Source organism: Lissotriton vulgaris, chromosome 12 (assembly GCF_964263255.1).
Source record: "Lissotriton vulgaris chromosome 12, aLisVul1.2, whole genome shotgun sequence".
NCBI lineage: Eukaryota > Metazoa > Chordata > Amphibia > Caudata > Salamandridae > Lissotriton > Lissotriton vulgaris.
Window position 1 is genome coordinate 186,368,725 of NC_141700.1, and position 21,409 is coordinate 186,390,133.

The 21,409-nt window shown below is 42.1% G+C and overlaps 1 protein-coding gene across 3 annotated transcripts in view; it reads left to right on the top strand.

Moving 5' to 3' along the window:
• Positions 1-21,409, top strand: part of LOC147673797 (fatty acyl-CoA hydrolase precursor, medium chain-like) — a 342,888-nt gene that overhangs the window by 142,833 nt on the left and 178,646 nt on the right. For all 3 annotated transcript variants that reach the window (XM_086947712.1, XM_086947714.1, XM_086947713.1), the window contains exon 7: positions 11,131-11,244. In XM_086947712.1, the coding sequence (XP_086803838.1) occupies positions 11,131-11,244 (114 nt within the window). The remainder of the gene's footprint in view (positions 1-11,130; positions 11,245-21,409) is intronic.

Here is a 21,409-nt window from a genome sequence, read left to right on the forward strand (position 1 = left end):
ACATGGCTATATGCAAATCAGTCTGTCCCTGGCCCAGTGCATCATGGGAACAGGGCAGACTAAACTACCAAGCCAATTCTTCACCAGAAAGGAGACAAGCTTCCGGGGACCGGTTTCTGGCATTTCAGCCGTCGTCGGCCCGGCTTGCTTGAATCCTGATGGTGCAGTGAGCAAGGGACTCATGTTTGATTATACCCTGCCACACCTATAGTGGCCAAAATCGATTCAGAAAAGGGGGTGGTGATGAACAGAGTGTCTGAGTTAAGCAGACCACTCTTACCCAGTCCAAAGATCAGGGCTTGATCCATCACCGTTATTTAGCTCACTGCACCATCCCAGCTCAGAACATGGCTATATGCAAATCAGTCTGTCCCTGGCCCAGTGCATCATGGGAACAGGGCAGACTAAACTACCAAGCCAATTTTTCACCAGAAAGGAGACAAGCTTCCGGGGACCGGTTTCTGGCATTTCAGCCGTCGTCGGCTCGGCTTGCTTGAATCCTGATGGTGCAGTGAGCAAGGGACTCATGTCTGAGTATACCCTGCCACACCTATAGTGGCCAAAATCGATTCAGAAAAGGGGGTGGTGATGAACAGAGTGTCTGAGTTAAGCAGACCACTCTTACCCAGTCCAAAGATCAGGGCTTGATCCATCACCGTTATTTAGCTCACTGCACCATCCCAGCTCAGAACATGGCTATATGCAAATCAGTCTGTCCCTGGCCCAGTACATCATGGGAACAGGGCAGACTAAACTACCAAGCCAATTCTTCACCAGAAAGGAGACAAGCTTCCGGGGACCGGTTTCTGGCATTTCAGCCGTCGTCAGCCCGGCTTGCTTGAATCCTGATGGTGCAGTGAGCAAGGGACTCATGTCTGAGTATACCCTGCCAAACCCATAGTGGTCAAAGTCGATTCAGAAAAGGGGGTGGTGATGAACAGAGTGCCTGAGTTAAGCAGACCACTCTTACCCAGTCCAAAGATCAGGGCTTGATCCATCACCGTTATTTAACTCACTGCGCCATCCCAGCTCAGAACATGGCTATATGCAAATCAGTCTGTCCCTGGCCCAGTGCATCATGGGAACAGGGCAGACTAAACTACCAAGCCAATTCTTCACCAGAAAGGAGACAAGCTTCCGGGGACCGGTGTCTGGCATTTCAGCCGTCGTCGGCTCGGCTTGCTTGAATCCTGATGGTACAGTGAGCAAGGGACTCATGTCTGAGTATACCCTGCCACACCTATAGTGGCCAAAATCGATTCAGAAAAGGGGGTGGTGATGAACAGAGTGTCTGAGTTAAGCAGACCACGCTTACCTAGTCCAAAGATCAGGGCTTGATCCATCACCGTTATTTAGCTCACTGCACCATCCCAGCTCAGAACATGGCTATATGCAAATCAGTCTGTCCCTGGCCCAGTACATCATGGGAACAGGGCAGACTAAACTACCAAGCCAATTCTTCACCAGAAAGGAGACAAGCTTCCGGGGACCGGTTTCTGGCATTTCAGCCGTCGTCGGCCCGGCTTGCTTGAATCCTGATGGTGCAGTGAGCAAGGGACTCATGTCTGAGTATACCCTGCCAAACCCATAGTGGTCAAAGTCGATTCAGAAAAGGGGGTGGTGATGAACAGAGTGCCGGAGTTAAGCAGACCACTCTTACCCAGTCCAAAGATCAGGGCTTGATCCATCACCGTTATTTAGCTCACTGCGCCATCCCAGCTCAGAACATGGCTATATGCAAATCAGTCTGTCCCTGGCCCAGTGCATCATGGGAACAGGGCAGACTAAACTATCAAGCCAATTTTTCACCAGAAAGGAGACAAGCTTCCGTGGACCGGTTTCTGGCATTTCAGCCGTCGTCGGCTCGGCTTGCTTGAATCCTGATGGTGCAGTGAGCAAGGGACTCATGTCTGAGTATACCCTGCCACACCTATAGTGGCCAAAATCGATTCAGAAAAGGGGGTGGTGATGAACAGAGTGTCTGAGTTAAGCAGACCACTTTTACCCAGTCCAAAGATCAGGGCTTGATCCATCACCGTTATTTAGCTCACTGCACCATCCCAGCTCAGAACATGGCTATATGCAAATCAGTCTGTCCCTGGCCCAGTACATCATGGGAACAGGGCAGACTAAACTACCAAGCCAATTCTTCACCAGAAAGGAGACAAGCTTCCGGGGACCGGTTTCTGGCATTTCAGCCGTCGTCGCCCCGGCTTGCTTGAATCCTGATGGTGCAGTGAGCAAGGGACTCATGTCTGAGTATACCCTGCCAAATCCATAGTGGTCAAAGTCGATTCAGAAAAGGGGGTGGTGATGAACAGAGTGTCTGAGTTAAGCAGACCACTTTTACCCAGTCCAAAGATCAGGGCTTGATCCATCCCCGTTATTTAGCTCACTGCGCCATCCCAGCTCAGAACATGGCTATATGCAAATCAGTCTGTCCCTGGCCCAGTGCATCATGGGAACAGGGCAGACTAAACTACCAAGCCAATTCTTCACCAGAAAGGAGACAAGCTTCCGGGGACCGGTTTCTGGCATTTCAGTCGTCGTCGGCCCGGCTTGCTTGAATCCTGATGGTGCAGTGAGCAAGGGACTCATGTCTGAGTATACCCTGCCACACCTATAGTGGCCAAAATTGATTCAGAAAAGGGGGCGGTGATGAACAGAGTGTCTGAGTTAAGCAGACCACTCTTACCCAGTCCAAAGATCAGGGCTTGATCCATCACCGTTATTTAGCTCACTGCACCATCCCAGCTCAGAACATGGCTATATGCAAATCAGTCTGTCCCTGGCCCAATGCATCATGGCATAAATGCGCTTTCACCAAGGTCTGGAGGGTGTCCCCAATTCCCACTCAAAATAGTTTTTAGATAAGTTCTTCAAAAAGTGGAAAGCTTCTCACATAAATAATTTCTTATTTATTTTGGTTATTCTTCTTGAATTTTTAAACTTTGTTCATGAAATAACTTCCATTGAAGTTAAAATGATCATATTCATGTGTTCATAACTTAAATACGCGATTAATCCTAAAACATAGAAGAAACTTAAGATTCTTTTTTTCGGGTACATTAATTATATATCATACAATCAAAATCAACTTTGTGTCAATGGTGGAAAGAAATTACATTATTAAATATCAAATGATTCATGCAAAGTGTTCAATTACACCAAATAGTTTGGCTTCGCAGCTGTTACAGAAAGAGAACAGTGTTTGTCCCATAAATACGTGACGGTTTGGATAGGTATACATATTCCTTGTTGTACCAAAAAAAGTTGCAAAATTGATCATAGACCTGTGTCTATCCTGTCGATATGGGATAGTCATTTGAGTAATATCGAAGTTTTCTCGTGCTCGTGCCTTAAGCTGGTGACCATACGAAAATGTATTGTGAGCGTGAGCAAAAATTGAAAGGAAAATAAACTAAAATAAAATAAACAGGCGAGTTGCAAAATCGTATCTGCTAGGTTAATATTTCCCAAGTTAGACCTTCATAAAAAAAGCTCAGGTGAGTACTGGGGTCGCAGAGTGGGCTAAAGAACGGTGATGGATTAAACCCAGATCTTTTGACTGGGTGTGAGTGTTTGATTGATTCAGATGCTCCGTCCATCACCACCCCCTTTTGTACCGCAGGTGAGTACTGTGTCCTCATGCTTAAAAAGTCATGTTGGTCGTTTTGAAACGAGTAAGCTTGAGCACAGTCAGAATTGTTTGTATGTATTGGCACTATTACATATGGGTAACATGTTGCTATGTTACTTTCAGGTCAAACTCTAAAAACACAGAATATCCCTACTGTCCCAGTAAGTTCTCACCGTTTTTTAAAATCACATGCGTATCACGATTACCAGCATGGCTTATGGTCCAGGCTCTCATTCTTTCTCGCCTTGCGTATGGGAATGTTCTCTATTTAGGAGCCCCTTGTGCTACCATCTCAAAACTCTAGACGGTGCAGAATTGTGCAGTGCAGATGCTTCTTGCCATTCCGAAATGTCAATCTACGAAGCCAGCCCTGAAATCTCTTCACTGGCTCCCTATTCAGGAGAGAGTTAAATTTAAGTCCATGAGAATTGTCCACAAGACACTAGCAGGGAAGGGACCGTCCATCAATTATTCTATTATCCTGCCTTACCTCGCGAATAGAGGCCTGCGTTTGGACGACCTTCATCTTGCCGTAGTCCCCAGGATCAAAAAGGCTAGAAGTGGTAGCCGCCCGTTTTCTTACAATGCTGCCAGAATGTGGAATACTCTTCCACTTCGACTATGCAGGGAATCTAATCATTTGACCTTTCCTAAACTTCTAAAAACCTGGTTTTTCTCCTAATGTGGTGGTGGTGTCTATTGTTTACCGCTGTGAGCGCTGGGATGCCCCGAGGGAGCCATGCCCTTAATAAATATTTATTTCATATAATTTTCATTTAATTTCATTTCACAGGCCTATGAGCACTTTTGCAACTTTCTTTGGTCAAAACTAGGAATATATGTACCTATCCAAACCATCACATATTCAGGGTACAAACAATGTTCTCTTTCTGTTAAAGCTGTGAAGCACAACTGTTCGAGGTAATTGAACACTTTGAATGAACATTGTAGATATAAAGCAAACACAAGGAGATGATGGACGGAGCACTGAATCTTTTCAGACACTCACCCCCAGTCACAGATCTGGGTTGAATCCATCACCATTCTTTAGCTCACTTTGCCACCTCAGATCAAACCCAGCCATATGCAAATCAGTCTTGACCCTGTGCCTCATGGGAACAGTCCAGCCCAAACTGCCAAGCCAGGTCTTCCCTGAACCGGAAACAAGCAAAATGGGACCGGTTTCTGGGTAACATCCTTCATCAGCCAGGCTAGCTTGAATCCAGTGGCAAAGTGAGCAAGGGACCCAAATCTGGGCACACACTGTCAACTTAGGGCGAACAAAACAAACACAAGGAGATGATGGACGGAGCTCTGAAACTTTTTAGACACTCACCCCCAGTCACAGATCTTGGTTAAATCCATCATTATTCTTTAGCTCACTTCGCCACCTCAGATCAGACCCAGCCATATGCAAATCAGCCTTGACCCTGTGCCTCATGGGAAAAGTCCAGCCTGAACTGCCAAGCCATGTCTTCCCTGAACCGGAAACAAGCATCCTGGGATCGGTTTCTGGGTAACACCCTGCATCAGCCAGGCTAGATTGTTTCCAGTGGCAAAGTGAGCAAGGGACCCATGTCTGGGCATACCCTGTCAACTTAGGGTGAACAAAGCAAACACAAGGAGATGATGGACGGAAATGAAACTTTTCAAACACTCACCCCCAGTCACAGATCTAGGTTGAATCCATCATCATTCTTTAGCTCACTTTGCAACCTCATATCAGACCCAGCCATATGCAAATCAGTCTTGACCCTGTGCCTCATGGTATCAGTCCAGTCCGAACTGCCTAGCCAGGTCTTCCCTGAACCGGAAACAAGCATCCTGGGACCGGTTTCTGGGTAACACCCTTCATCAGCCAGGCTAGCTTGAATCCAGTGGCAAAGTGAGCAAGGGACCCATGTCTGGGCATACCTTGCCAACTTAGGGCGAAGAAAGCAAACACAAGGAGATGATGGACGGTGCGCTGAAACGTTTCAGACAGCCACCCCCAGTCACAGATCTAGGTTGAATCCATCATCATTCTTTAGCTCACTTTGCCACCTCATATCAGATCCAGCCATATGCAAATCAGTCTTGACTCTGTGCCTCATGGTAACAGTCCCGTCCGAACTGCCAAGCCAGGCCTTCCCTCAACCGGAAACAAGCATCCTGGGACCGGTTTCTGGGTAACACCTTTCATTAGCCATGCTAGCTTGAATCCAGTGGCAAAGTGCGCAACGGACCCATATCTGGGCATACCCTGCCAACATAGGGTGAACAAAGCAAACACAAGGAGATGATGGATGGAAATGAACCTTTTCAGACACTCACCCCCAGTCACAGATCTAGGTTAAATCCATCATCCTTCTTTAGCTCACTTTGCCACCTTATATCAGATCCAGCCATATGCAAATCAGTCTTGACCCTGTGTCTCATGGTAACAGTCCCGTCCGAACTGCCAAGGCAGGCCTTCCCTCAAGCGGAAACAAGCATCCTGGGACCGGTTTCTGGGTAACACCCTTCATTAGCCATGCTAGCTTGAATCCAGTGGCAAAGTGCGCAAGGGACCCATATCTGGGCATACCCTGCCAACATAGGGTGAACAAAGCAAACACAAGGAGATGATGGATGGAAATTAACCTTTTCAGACACTCACCCCCAGTCACAGATCTAGGTTAAATCCATCATCCTTCTTTAGCTCACTTTGCCACCTTATATCAGATCCAGCCATATGCAAATCAGTCTTGACCCTGTGCCTCATGGTAACAGTCCCGTCCGAACTGCCAAGGCAGGCCTTCCCTCAAGCGGAAACAAGCATCCTGGGACCAGTTTCTGGGTAACACCCTTCATCAGCCAGGCTAGCTTGAATCCAGTGGCAAAGTGAGCAAGGGACACATGTCTGGGCATACCCTACCAACATAGGGTGAACAAAGCAAACACAAGGAGATGATGGATGGAAATGAACCTTTTCAGACACTCACCCCCATTTACAGATCAGGGTTGAATCCATCAGAATTCTTTAGCTCACTTCGCCACCTCATATCAGACCCAGCCATATGCAAATCAGTCTTGACCCTGTGCCTCATGGTAACAGTCCAGTCGAACAGCCAAGCCAGGTCTTCCCTGAACCAGAAACAAGCATCCTGGGACCGGTCTCTGGGTAACACCCTTCATCAGCCAGGCTAGCTTGAATCCAGTGGCAAAGTGAGCAAAGGAACCATGTGTGGGCATACCTTGCCAACTTAGGGCGAAGAAAGCAAACATAAGGAGATGATGGACGGAGCGCTGAAACATTTCAGACAGTCACCCCCAGTCATAGATCTGGGCAGAATCCATCATCATTATTTAGCTCACTTCGCCACCTCAGATCAGACCCAGCCATATGCAAATCAGTCTTGACCCTTTGCCTCATGGGAACAGTCCAGCCCGATCTGCCAAGCCATGACTTCCCTGAACCGGAAACAAGCATCCTGGGACCGGTTTCTGGGTAACACCCTTCATTAGCCAGTGAGACGGGTATGCCCAGATGTGGATCCTGTGCTCTCCATGCCACTGGAGTCAAGTTATCCTGGCAGATCAGGGCTGAAAGCCTGAAACCGGACCTATGATGTATTTTTCCAGTCCAGGGAGGACCTGGCCATTCAGGATGGACTATTTAAATTGGGCGCAGGGTTAAGACTGATTTTCATATGACTGGGTCCAAACTGGAATGGCATGGTGAGCAAAAAAAAGATAGATTTAGGCTCAAATCTCTGTACTGGAGTGAAGGTATGCTCTAAAACAACAAAAGTTCCCTTTTCATAAGTTTATTGAAGAGGAAATGCTCCCTCTGAGGGATTTTCTACCAACAGGTTAAGGATGGACCATATGATGTATTCAGGGTTGCATAGAGAAAAACAAATTTACATAGATAACATTGTTTAACACAAACTCTGTCTAAAATTATTAAAATCCCCCACTTTTAAGGCCTCAATTCCAAATCACTGTACATTTGTGGCCTAAATAAGAATATGCACAATCACAGGAGAAATTTCATAAAAAATGTCTTCATTTGGTGATTTAACCGACCAGTTGATTAAAAACAGAAATTTTCACATTTTATTTATCAAAAAACATTAAAATCTTAAAAGAGCTGAAAAAGTGTCGACGCGGCGTTTCGGTGATGTCAGTTGTCACCTTCTTCAGGACAATATTTCACATATTAAAATCACTACTTGGTAGTTCATAGATCGCTTTTGTCAATTGGCGATTTCTGAGCTTATGTTCGTTTGGTACAGTTTCTTAGTTCTGTGAACTTTCCTTGAGGATGGATTTTCCAAATCTCAATGTAATTATCTGGTCTGCTCAAGATATTTATTTCCTGAGTAGTGTTTGTTAAAATCCTACGGTAGACGGTGGTATTTACTCCTTGCCCATCCGAACGGGAAAGTTTCCCTTATTTAGATATCAATTATATATCTCTGTTTCCTCCCACTATTTCTTGGGTGGTGGTAATGTTCAAGCCTAGGTTGTCAATTAATTTTGTTTCAAAGGCTTTTCCTGGCTTCTCGAGTGGGCATCTGCACCGACCGTCTCACCGGCTGATTTTCAGCCCGGTGAGACGGTCGGTGCAGATGCCCACTCGAGAAGCCAGGAAAAGCCTTTGAAACAAAATTAATTGACAACCTAGGCTTGAACATTACCACCACCCAAGAAATAGTGGGAGGAAACAGAGATATATAATTGATATCTAAATAAGGGAAACTTTCCCGTTCGGCTGGGCAAGGAGTAAATACCACCGTCTACCGTAGGATTTTAACAAACACTACTCAGGAAATAAATATCTTGAGCAGACCAGATAATTACATTGAGATTTGGAAAATCCATCCTCAAGGAAAGTTCACAGAACTAAGAAACTGTACCAAACGAACATAAGCTCAGAAATCGCCAATTGACAAAAGCGATCTATGAACTACCAAGTAGTGATTTTAATATGTGAAATATTGTCCTGAAGAAGGTGACAACTGACATCACCGAAACGCCGCGTCGACACTTTTTCAGCTCTTTTAAGATTTTAATGTTTTTTGATAAATAAAATGTGAACATTTCTGTTTTTAATCAACTGGTCGGTTAAATCACCAAATAAAGACATTTTTTATGAAATTTCTCCTGTGATTGTGCATATTCTTATTTAGGCCACAAATGTACAGTGATTTGGAATTGAGGCCTTAAAAGTGGGGGATTTGAATAATTTTAGACAGAGTTTGTGTTAAACAATGTTATCTATGTAAATTTGTTTTTCTCTATGCAACCCTGAATACATCATATGGTCCATCCTTAACCTGTTGGTAGAAAATCCCTCAGAGGGAGCATTTCCTCTTCAATAAACTTATGAAAAGGGAACTTTTGTTGTTTTAGAGCATCTAATAACCCCATCCATTTTCTCTGAAAGGGTTACTCCTTGATATTTCTTCACTGGAGTGAAGGTATGACATTGTTCTGCATTCTGTCCATCAACTGTTCTTTTTTCATTGAAGATGTAAGCATGGAATTGTTTTCCATCATTGACACAAAGTTGGTTGTTTGATTGTATGATATATAATCAATGTACAAATAAAAACCAAGCTTAAGTTTCTTCCATGTTTTAGGATTTATCCCCTGATGAAGGGTGTAGCCCGAAATGCATTGGGTGTATTTAAGTTATAAACAAATAAATATGATCATATTTACTTCAATGGAAGTTATTTCAAGAAGAAAGTGTAGAAATCATGAAGAATAACTAAAATAAACAAAAAGAATGTTCGTGAGAAATTTTGCACTTTTTGAACAACTTATCTAAAGTATACTTTGAGTGAGAATTAGGGATGCTCCCCAGACCTTGGGAGCAGTGCTTTTTGTGAAGTTTTCATCCTCAGACTCAGGAGGATTTACAAGTCAGCACCACAGAAATCAGCCTAACTTGATTCACCAACCCACCTGTGAGTGTGTGAGTCCAATTAACAGTTGGATTGTGTACAATAAATTACCATCAAGAGCAATCATGGCAGGGGGAGGATGGATCTGAAAACACTAGTACCGGTCCCCAGTTTCACACCCTTTACATATTAATTTGCCCCTGTTCAGCTACATTCCTCCTCCACAATTCTTGAAACATGCAGCAACAGACTGTATGTGCATAAATGTAGCACATGCGAATGTTACTGAGTAAAATTTGCTAATCTCAATAGAACACAATAGAACTGAATATGCAATGAAACAAAATGTAACAGAATGATTAATTTGACTGTAGGTTTTGGGAAAAAATGTTAATGTATATAACAATCAATAAAAACAGATTTAAAAAGAAAAATCACAATCATGGCATACTGTTCATTCCAATCCATACCGTCCATTCTCCTAAAGAAATCCCTTCTATCTGAACAAAAGACAGATGAGTTTGAATGGGACATAAGAAGTTATCTATATATTCAGTTGTGTTCCCAAGAAGACTAGTTTTTGATGAAACAATAGCATACCCGCCAGGATTCATAGTATCTGTGGTTATCTGTGCATAATAATTTCTTAAGAGCTGAGACTCATCTATATCAATTAACACCATTTTGTTCAGTATAGGTGTAAGACCTATTTTAGGTGTTCAGTTCATTTAAAGCAATTTTGTAATGAAATCCATTGTGAATATCATAATCTCTCAGGTTGATACCACTCTTTCATCATGCACCGGCCTCTGCCAAATTCTCAAAGCCATGAACATATGTTGCTATTGATTTGTGTGAATATAAAAGTATATTTGTTCCCTAATATAATGACGACAGACACATTTCATTGGTCTTTTAGCAATTACTCCCAATCTTAAAAAGTGGGTACTTTTAACCATTCATGACATTGAAGTCATGAATTTGTCACTGATTCAACACCATGTCTAGTATTGGTGAGCACATGTTAGCATGTACATACATTGATTTATTTAAGGATTATCATACCTGCTTCCTCATTGGTTCATTAGTGTTTAGGTGTTAGTAGGGTTGAGCATGTAGATATCCTCCTGTGTCCTTAGACTATTTCTGAAATTACCATTTGGGCCCAGTTGAAGTATTGGTCAATGAATTAGATGGCATAGGTTTGACCTGAGGTTTTGCCCTTTACAGTATAAACTGTGAAGTGATTGAGAGGTGACACACCATTTGAGACAGATTTCCCATTTTGTTGACTAGGAATGAGAGCAAGACAGCATTTAGAAAGGGTTGACTGTCACAATTATTGCTAGTGGCATGGAACTGTACCTTCCAAGCAAATGTAACCCAACGGTGCAGTGGGTAGATATACTCTCTTTGATATCTGGCAATAATTATTTTAATGAAGAAATTCTAGACAGATGAGCATTATCAATTAATACCATAAGTAAATAGACAAAAGGACAACAACACTGTTAACATTCTTAGAGTTTATAATAATATGATACCTAATAGATCTAGATTTGCCATCAAATTATTGTCGTCTGGATTTTCAATTGTTTTTTTTTTGTTTTTCAGATTTTATCTCCCTTGTCCAAAGGCCTGTTTCATAAAGCTATTTCTCAGAGTGGAGTATCTCTACTACCTAATATCTTTTGTGCAGATCAAGAAAAGGTGTTTGCCGTTAATAAGGTAAGATTTTGTATATACTTTTAATATTTTGCTTTGTGGAATGCCTGTTTGCATTCTAAAATGAATCATGCCGTGACAAAATGAATCTTGCCTTCAAATGCTGATGAAATTTGTAAAGACTGCACAAAAGAACTGATAACAGCCTTGGTCTAAGTAACAAGACTCTAGGTGAAAGTAAACTATGAACAAGTTTCCATGCAAGGACATTGTGCAGTGTTTCTGTTAATGATGCTAAGTGGAATTTGAGAGAATACTTCCATTATCTGAAAACATAACACTAACCTTGGGCTAAGTACTTTGCTACGCCCACAGAGTGGGCATAGTGTTGCCTACTTCGCCCTTTGCGAAGAAGGCGTAGCAGGCAACACTACCCCCACTCCTTGGGCGTAGCGAAGTTGCCCGCCACCCGCCTCCCTCCCGCCCTCCCTAAATACTTAAATTAACTTTTAAAAATGAATAAAAACAACTTACCTTGTCCGCTGCGTCCCCGGGGCTCCCTCTTGTAATCGTGCCGCCGTCTCAGATACTAATGCGCATGCGCGGCCGCCCGCGCATGCGCATTTCTCATGAGAAATGCGCATGCGCGCCCACCCGCGCATGCACATTAGTATCCAAGATGGCGGCGTGATTACGAGAGCGAGCCCCGGGGGACGCAGCGTACAAGGTAAGTGGTTTTTATTCATTTTTCATAGGTAATTTAAGTATTTAGGGAGGGCAGGAGGGAGGCGGGTGGCGCGTAGTGGGGCTACGCGAAGTGCGTAGGTGGGCGTAGTTTCTCGCCCACTTCACGTAGCTTTGCCTAGCCCCACTACACCTACTACGCCCAGGGTTACATAACACTATTAAGACTCAAATTGGAACTCCCACCCCCACAAGTTTGAAATAGCATCATTCGATTTTTTACTTCACAAGAAACTGAATTTTTGTCCTTAGGTTAAATCATAAATATATATTAGTAGAAATTAAAGCTGTGCTTTAAAAACCTATTTGATTTGAAAAGCTCCTCTGGGGTATTTTCACACTAATAGTAAGAGTTACGTCCCACATCATTATGTGGCTTATTCATATAATCTCTGAGCAGTAAAGGATGAGTTACACAGTGTATGCCCCTCACTTCCTCCTATCCCCTATTAATGTAAGTACGATGTATTTGATCATTGAGGATTGCCTACAGCTAGTAGATGATTTATAAATACTTTCCTCTTCCAAGAAAAGCCACACAAAAGTTATCAGAGTCCGGAATAAGCATTCATTCAAAATGAGTATATATGTGGGGTAAAAATGCACTTCATGGCTTTTAGGTAGTTCCTATCACCAATAGGATCAGGGCTAACAGTTTGTATGTTTCCTGATACAAAGCTCATTCACTGCAAAGGCAATGGTTTCATAAGCGATGGCAGTATAACTGAGAGCTGCATGAGCAATTTTCAAAGTCCTGCTTCACATATTCATGGAACCTTAAAGAAAGTGATTCAAGGCCTACATGAGAGACCATTTACAAATCCTTTTCCTTGAGTAGGTGTAAATTTCTGAAAGAATGTCAGTAGGAAATAAAACTTCTCTCAAAACAATCTCTGGGAATGGAGTATTAGAAGACGAGGCTGAAGAAGGGACTTAAACCATTGCACCAAGAAGTCTTACCATACCCACTCCTTACCCACTAGTGAGGCACTATTCTCTAGAATGAAACTCTAGGTAATAAGACAACATCTCTTTTTCTTTATAGTGAAGATTTGCTATCCATCTATACAATTTTGCTGATAAATTGCCATTTTAGTTTGATTGTCTTTCGTTGCCAGGACATTTTGCCTAATGATTACCTCAATTTATTCAAAACAATATACTTTAGCTGCAATATTGGAGTCTAAAAATGAGCTATAAATCAGGATATCAAGATGTTTAATTCTGTTAACTGTCCATATGTCTACTACCATGAAATTCAGTCAGTTATTAGAGAATCCTCTGGCAGAATATTATGGGATTTAAGAGAGCACAGGAGAATAAGGAGTTTCTGCAATTTGTGGTGGTGTTGCATACGCTGCAAGATAAATGGCTGAAGACATTTATAACTTTGACCTGTTTTTTTGGTTTAGAAATCAATGCTGAAACTTCAAGCCATAGACTGTTAAATGGTTTTCTTTTGGATATAATTTCCTCTAGATTTAAAATAAATAAGACCGTCATAATTGTTGCTGATAAACATTTTTTGGAAATCCAAACATATTTTAACCAGGAAGAAGGTAGAAAGGTAGAAACACAGTACTTCTATTAAGTGGCTTCTACATTCCCCATGCAGACTGCAGCTATTCTAACTCTGTCCAGTAGCCAATAAGCAATCTTCAATTATTTTAGAAGATTAAGAGTATATATTAAAGGTATCAACAGAGAAACATTTTGGTAGACACCAATGGCCCCAGGTCTTAGTGGGCTCCAAATTGCTGTATTTAAGACCAACCTTCACTCTCTCCTCAGCAGTGTCAGCCACCTTTTCTAGCCCTGAATCTAAGCAGGGTAGCAGTATTGACTCCATATATTAAAGGAGTTTAAGAACATGTCCTGCAAACATTTGTATAATAACTCTCCTATACTTAACTAACAATTCTTAACCTTCTATTTAACTGGGTTAATATAAAGTCACTGCTAACTAATAGGAATAGAACATGGTATTGTGTCATTAAATATAGCTTTTCATACAAATGCATGAGAAGTGCTGGTAAAGGGTAGAGCAAGGGCCAGTACTGGATATAGCTACAATTTAAAGGTTTAATACAAGGTTGTGTTTGGGGAGGGTGTAACTCGTGTAATTCAGTGAAGTGTAGTCACGCAGAAATACTAAAAAATTCTGCAAGATTACATCAAATACACAAGGGAGTAATTCTATGTTTAGCACTATTTTCTTAGTGTAAAAATGCCCCTTGTGTCCAAGGATGCATTTTGTGCCAAGAAATGTGCTAAATGCAACAGAACCTGAATAGCAAGCATAAGCAGGGAGTCGAGCTTGCCAAGTGTGCACTAGTGGTAGGATTTTTCCTCATCTTACTCTAGGCATTTACCACTAATTTCTTCTCGTGGGCAAAATGAAGCAAGGATGCATGTTTTGCTATGAAAATAATGATAAATGCAAATGAAAATAACCAACAGAGAGAGCAGCTCTTGCAGCAGGACTATTTTTCCCTCAAGTTACTCTTAATTACACGAGGTAGCATAATTGTGTTATTATCTGTTTAAAGGGTAACACAGAATTACCCAAATTACTCCAATGACTCTAGCGTATTCGAAATTCTGCCAAGGCTTAGTTGCGTACTGGCGTAAATCTAAGATGTGCCCCGTTTTAAAGGGATCAAATTTTTTAAACAAAACAACATGTTATCTATCAAAACTCGGAATTGTCTTTATTAATTTATGAAGATTAAATTGTTGTAATGGATCACCTGCTTCTTACTCTACAGAGAATGTAAGATAATCTACATGAATACAATTTGTAATATATCTAAAGAGTCACATTGGTAAGACAAACATTCTGAGATTTTATGGTGGCAGAAGTAAGCATAAATGTGGTTAAATGGTTCTATAGTGGAGGACGTTAAGCTTTCTTCTGTTTTGCCGCAACTATTTGCAGTATTTATCCTGATTTACTGTGTCTGCCATTTTGGCGACTAACTCTAACATAACCTGTAATACATTTTAGATCCCTAATTCCAAACATGGAGAATTATCAGAAACACATCTTTTGAAGACATTATCTTTCATCCTTGCAGCATTGTTATCATACTTCCGTTTGATTTACAATGTTAATCACTGAAATTTTATTTCAGAAGCTCTACACCTCAAACACTGCTATGGATTGAATTCTGCAGTAAAACATTGATCAAACGAGCAGGTGAGAAAGTACTATGGGTCATATTCACAAGGAGCTATCGCCAAATTACCGGCACTTTATTGCAGTCAAAGTCATGATATATTTACCCCACCAGCCCACAGCACCAGTTTTCCTGCTAAAGCAGCTGCAAAAAACATCGCCACAGAGAACCACCGCTAATGAGATGCAGAGTAGGCGCTCCAATGGAAAACAACGCGACAACACCACACCACAACATTCACAACGACCAGACTGATTGGCAAAAGGAACACAAAACAAGCAATAAGGCGTATTAGCTGCAGGAAATGTACACATGCTCTGACCTGGTGTAAATTCGGATGGCAACCTGTACCACAATAGGAAGCCCAGCCCAGGACATCATCGAAAGGGCAACAGATGCCATGGAGCAACTGAACATGCAGCTCGGACACCCAGAAGGGCCACAACACCCACCTGGCACCCCCCCCCCGGACCACCCCAGAGGCAGCACAGACAAAGACAATGGCCCCCCAGGAAACGCACCTGCCTCACAGGGCAAACATCTGACAATGTCACTGTCCACTACAGGCTGAAAGGAACAACTATCCCAAGCATCCTGGCCGTCATCGCCGAACAGGCCAACTGCACCAACACAGCGGACAACCAACATCCCACCCCACACCAAGCTGCTGGCTATGCATCACCTGTTGGCCCCTGGAACACCCCAAACAACATCCGCCAGAGTTGGCGGAGTCTCACAGCCAGCCACATCCAAGACCCCCATATCCGTCTTGGACATCACCATCACCCTGGCACCCCAGTCCCCGTACAGCCAACACAATGCACAGGAACCGCTGGAGACCAAGCAAGGACCATACGCCATAGCCGGATGCACACACGTGTTGGGGGCAAACCACTGCACACATGTCCCACCTATGCCCCCTGGTGACACAGCACACAATCAGCGCAACAGGAAGCACACATCACACATCAATGTGAAGGCAACATCAGAACACCGTGGGACCTTCACTAATGTCGCCTTCAAATACACAGCCAGTGTGCATGATCCATTCACCCTCCAACAGTCCAACAGCAACCAGCCGTTTCAGGATGACACCAAGGTAAATGCACAGCCCCTTGGCAACTTCCCAATTAACACCCCACTCACCTCAACTCCACAACCATTCAATCCACAGCTCTGGCAATGCACACGTCACAAGTCCACAACCAAGATGCACAACTACATGCCCACCCACCAAACACGATAGAGCAACTCACAATGGCAATCTGGGCAAGCCGTGAACATGACCAATCTACAGCATAGCACCTCAGCCACATAATAGGTGAATGTGGGGAGAGGAGGCAACCTGGCATTTGTGAAGGATGCAGTAGAACCATGATTGGAAAAGTACACAACGCCAAGAGTGGCAGCGAAGGGCTGAAAAAAATGCAGTATGCATAACACACCCATATCCACGGCGACATACACCTCTGGTGAATGTAGTGTAGTGGACAGTGGACGCAACCATGTCACCCCAGGTGGTGGGGGTCCTTGCGGAAATGTTGACAGTTACGCCCCACCCGTACGCGCGGGAAGAGTGGGATGGGCCAGCGTACGCAAGGCCATAGTAGGGGTGTGAATAAAAAGAACGTAGCCCTGGGTGTTGTCCTCTTCTGGAAACCCCAACGTCTCTGCCAGGGCTGCACCTCCCACCCCGCCACAAGGCCGGCGCCTTCCTCATTAGCGAAGTTGCCTGAGATGCTGTGCGCCTGCCATGGTAACTAGACATAATATCGAAAAAAATATATAGAATGGCCATAATATTGAAGAAAAAATATAGAATCGACAAAATATCGAATGGACACAATATAGTGGTTAAAATATCGAATTGAAGGTAATTATTTAATATTGATTGTTAAAATATAGAAGTCAAAATAATCGAAGTATATAATATAGGCATTAAAATATATTGAATTTTTAATAATATATAATTTTTTAAAGTGTTTTGTATGCTAGTATATGTGTGAAAAGTGTATATTATTTTTGTAATGTATGTTTAATTTATTTTCAGTAAAGAATTTTATGTTATTCAATTTTTGCATAATTTAATTTTGTAGCGGGTTGTGGGTTTATAGGGGAATAGGGTGGGAAGTAATTTAATTATATTACATTAAATATACATTTTTAGCAATTATTAATTATTTTTAATTTAATTTTGCTTTTTAGTTCTGTAGCGGGTTGTGGGTTTATAGGAGAATAGGGTGGGAAGTAATTTGATTGTAATTAAGTAAAGATTTTTCTATTTATTTATTGGTATGGATTTTGAATGTATTCTTAATTAACTTTTAATTGGTAATTAACTTTTAATAATTGGTAATTATTCTGTATTAATTAATTATTTGATAATTATGATAATTGTATTAATTTATTTTCTGTAGCAGGTTGTGGGTTTATAGGGGAATAGGGTGGGAAGTAATGTAATTGTAATTAATTACGTATTAAAAATACTTTTTGTGTATTGATAATTCATTTACTGTTAAATATTAATTGGTATTCATTTTTATTATTAATTAGATTTGTAATTAAAAATTAATTAGTTGTTCATTAATTATGAATAGGTACTTAATTTTTTAATAACTAATATTTATGTGTATGTTGAATTAATTAATTATTACATAATATTATATTGGTAATTAATTGTATTTTTTTGTTTTATTATTATTGATATTTAATTTATTTTTATCAATATATTAAATCATTACTTTCCCTACTGTTAAACTCACTGGTGTGGGAATAGTAATTTTTACCCTTACGCTATCCAACGCTTGCCCTACTGTTGCACTCTCTGGAATGGGAATAGTAATTTCTACCCCTACACTATTCAACTCTTTCCCTACTGTTGCACTCTGTGGAGTGGGAATAGTAATTTGTACCCTCCCGCTATCTATCTCTTTCCCTACTGTTGCACTCTCTGGAGTGGGAATAGTAATCTGTACCCTCCCGCTATCCAATGCTTTCCCTACTGTTGCACTCTCTGGAGTGTGAATGGTAATTTTTAACCCTACGCTATCCAGCGATTTCCCTACTTTTGTACTCTCTGGACTGGGAATAGTAATTTTTACCCTCCCGCTATCCAACGCTTTCCCTACTGTTTCACTCATTGGAGTAGGAATAGTCATTTTTACCCTTACACTATCCAACGCTTTCCCTACTGTTGCACACTCTGGAAGTGGGAATAGTAATTTTTACCCTCCCGCTATCCAACGCTTTCCCTACTGTTGCACTCACTGGAGTGGGAATAGTAATGTTTACTGCTACGCTATCCAAAGCTTTCCCTACTGTTGCACTCACTGGAGTGGTAATAGTAAATTTTACCCTCCCGCTATCCTAAGGTAAAAATATTGTATATTTTTTATTAATATTACGTTAATATATATATGTATTAAAAAATAAAATTGTATGTTTATTTTTTTAACTCTAATTATTTATTCATTTTAAGGTTATTTAAATATTTTTAAGTATGTTTTAGTTAATTATATTTAAGATTTAATTAATTTTAAATTACTTTTAACACAATATTTTTGATTCAATATTTTTGTACTTACCTGTTTGTAGATAGGAATTCGATATTTTTGCATTCTATATTTTGTCAACGATATTTGGTAAGTCTATATTTTGCTAATCGATATTATGTTAGTGATCTGCCTGCCATACCCCTCGCCGCTGGACTACAAAACTCTCAGGCCCAACCCTACACAGCCAGGCGACTCTAATCAGCATCCGACCCCGGCGTGTGTCACGGAGGGCCTACCACGTGCCAGTGTAAGTTCCAAGCCCGAGGCCCGCTACCCGGCCAGCCTTTCAGACCACCGCTGTCCCCCCGATGCTAGCCAACATTACTCCTTTCTCGTTCTCATATTCTACCGGCAACCTCTTTGGCCCAGTGGGTCCCTGTTGCACTTGGCCCTTTTTGCAGGGTCATCCCTGAACTTTTTGCCTTCCTCCACTATTTTTTCTGATCAGTGCAAAAGTGCATAAGCATTCCCCTTTGTAAATTGATGTATTGATTAGTGATTCCATGATTGGCTGGTTTGGTTTACCTGTCGGACCCTAGTACACTGCACCAGGAGTGTGCCCAGGGCTTGTAAACCAAAATGCTGCTGGTGGGCTTGCAGCAATGGTTGTGCCACCCACAGAAGCAGCCTTGTAAATGTGTCTCAGGTCTGCCATATCAGAGACTTTGTGCAGTCTGGCACTGCCATGCTGACTGGGCAGTCCCTAAACCTTCCCTTTTCTTCATGTCAGACACCCCTGTGGTAGGCCCAAGGGCAGGGTGCATTGTAAGTATAAGGTAGGACATTCCCTGGTGTGTGTGGCATGTCCTAATAGTGAATTATAGCCATTTTTGTTTTTCACTATTGAAAGGCTACCTGTTCTCCACAGGCCAGAATGGGCAGTTATTACATTTTATAATCCTAACCTACTCAGGGAACAAGGTAGAAATTCGAGTATAGTATGCCTGAACTCGGAATGATAAAATACATCTTTTAGTGAAGTTGATTTTAACATTCTGTGTTTGAAAATACCACTTTTAGAAAGTAGGTATTTTCTTGTCTAACTATCCAAGCCTGTCTCTGCAAGGTTGAGTATTCCTTGTCTGGAGTTTGAGTGACAGGGGCTGGGGATTCCAGGAGACAGGGTGAGTCAGCTCAGTGGTGAATAGAGAGATCAGCATCTAGATGGGAGGGAGGACTTGCACCTGGGACCTGAATAGGGCTATGCCTTCCCTCCAGAATGCTGGCTCCACCTCCTGTGGTGCGTCTGATGTCTCTGCACTGCACTGTGAAAGGAGAGAAGGAGTCATGTCAACATAGTGCTCCCAGCTGTTCCTTCCCTCCACAATGCTGGCTCCACCTTCTGTGGGGCGTCTGATGTTTCTGCCCTGCACTGCAAAAGGAAAGAAGGAGTCATGTAACAGAGTGCTCTGTTGTGTGGCGTTTTAGGCTCTGAGTTAATTTTCCTGATTCATGCCCTTATATAAATACAATTCACATCGCCCTTATATAGGCATAGAAATCAAGCCCTTATTTAGGCATAGCCCATGCTACCCAAATACAGGCATGGCTACTTCCACCCGTACCAAACATCACAATGATTTCTTGGAAAACCAGCTTAAGCAGTTAAGGAACTTCCCCTTGCTTTAATATTGATTTGTCCATGAACTCAGTTACTTTACTAAGAAAAATGATTCCCTAGGGATTCTTTCCTGACGTTCATGTGCCCAACTTTACGTCAAACTATAGCATTCCTAAACACCTTCAAGGTATAAATATACCTTCACTTGCTCTAGCAAAATACGGTGGTTCGGAGCAGTTCGAAGACCTACTTGCCCAACGCAGCTCGCTACAGCAAGTCCCGAAGGAAGCCGACTCTCCAGCTGACGCACTGATAAAGGAGCTGCTTTTCTCCTGCCGAGAATCCAGCTCCAGTGTTTCCGGATCCCCTTGCGGAGTGTTGGGAAATCGAGTCCCGAGACAGAGATACCAGACCTCTTCCATTCTAACCAAGGTATGGAGCTGATTAGAACCTAGAGAAACCTTTGGTAGATTCTTGGCAAAACTAAACCTATGCTACACAATACTTACTTCTTCCCTCGTACTAGACTTAGGTTAGGTACATTGGGGTAGGCGTATTTTGGAAGCACCAGTTGAGTAGTTTAGCCTGTGTATTTATGTATGTATTTTTATATGGCTTAGAAACCATACAATGGTCTTACAGTATTATTTTATTATACTATTCTCGCTGTACGCATTATACTTTGCAGTCTGCATAACGATTGTAGAAGTTCACTTCGCTTGCATGAGAAAGAAGACTGTTCAATAAACCTTTTTATTGAAAACACCCGTCTCACTATTTCTCTGCAACTCTGTAGAAACGAAGCATGCACGATTGACTGAGTGAAATACTTATCTATTGTTTACGCGACTCTGAGAGATATATTCTTATTCTTGGGAAACAAAGATGTCATGTTTATGCGGTTGTCAGAAACTAATCCCTTCTTGTGAATTCAAGAAAGTTTCTAGTGACCTCTGAGTTAGCTGGCACACACACAATTAAGTTTAGTATATTCGAATGAGACCAAGTTGACCTCAGTCCTATGTCTAATCTATAGGATATATTATTCCAATGTGCAGAGCCTATTGGGAATATAGGAAGTACACTTCAGCCCCAGGACTGACCAGAACTGGTTTGGACTAGGCTAAAGCCTCTCTGCCTGCAGAGAACAAAGGATTTTGGGGTATAAGTATTGGGACTCTGATCTCAAG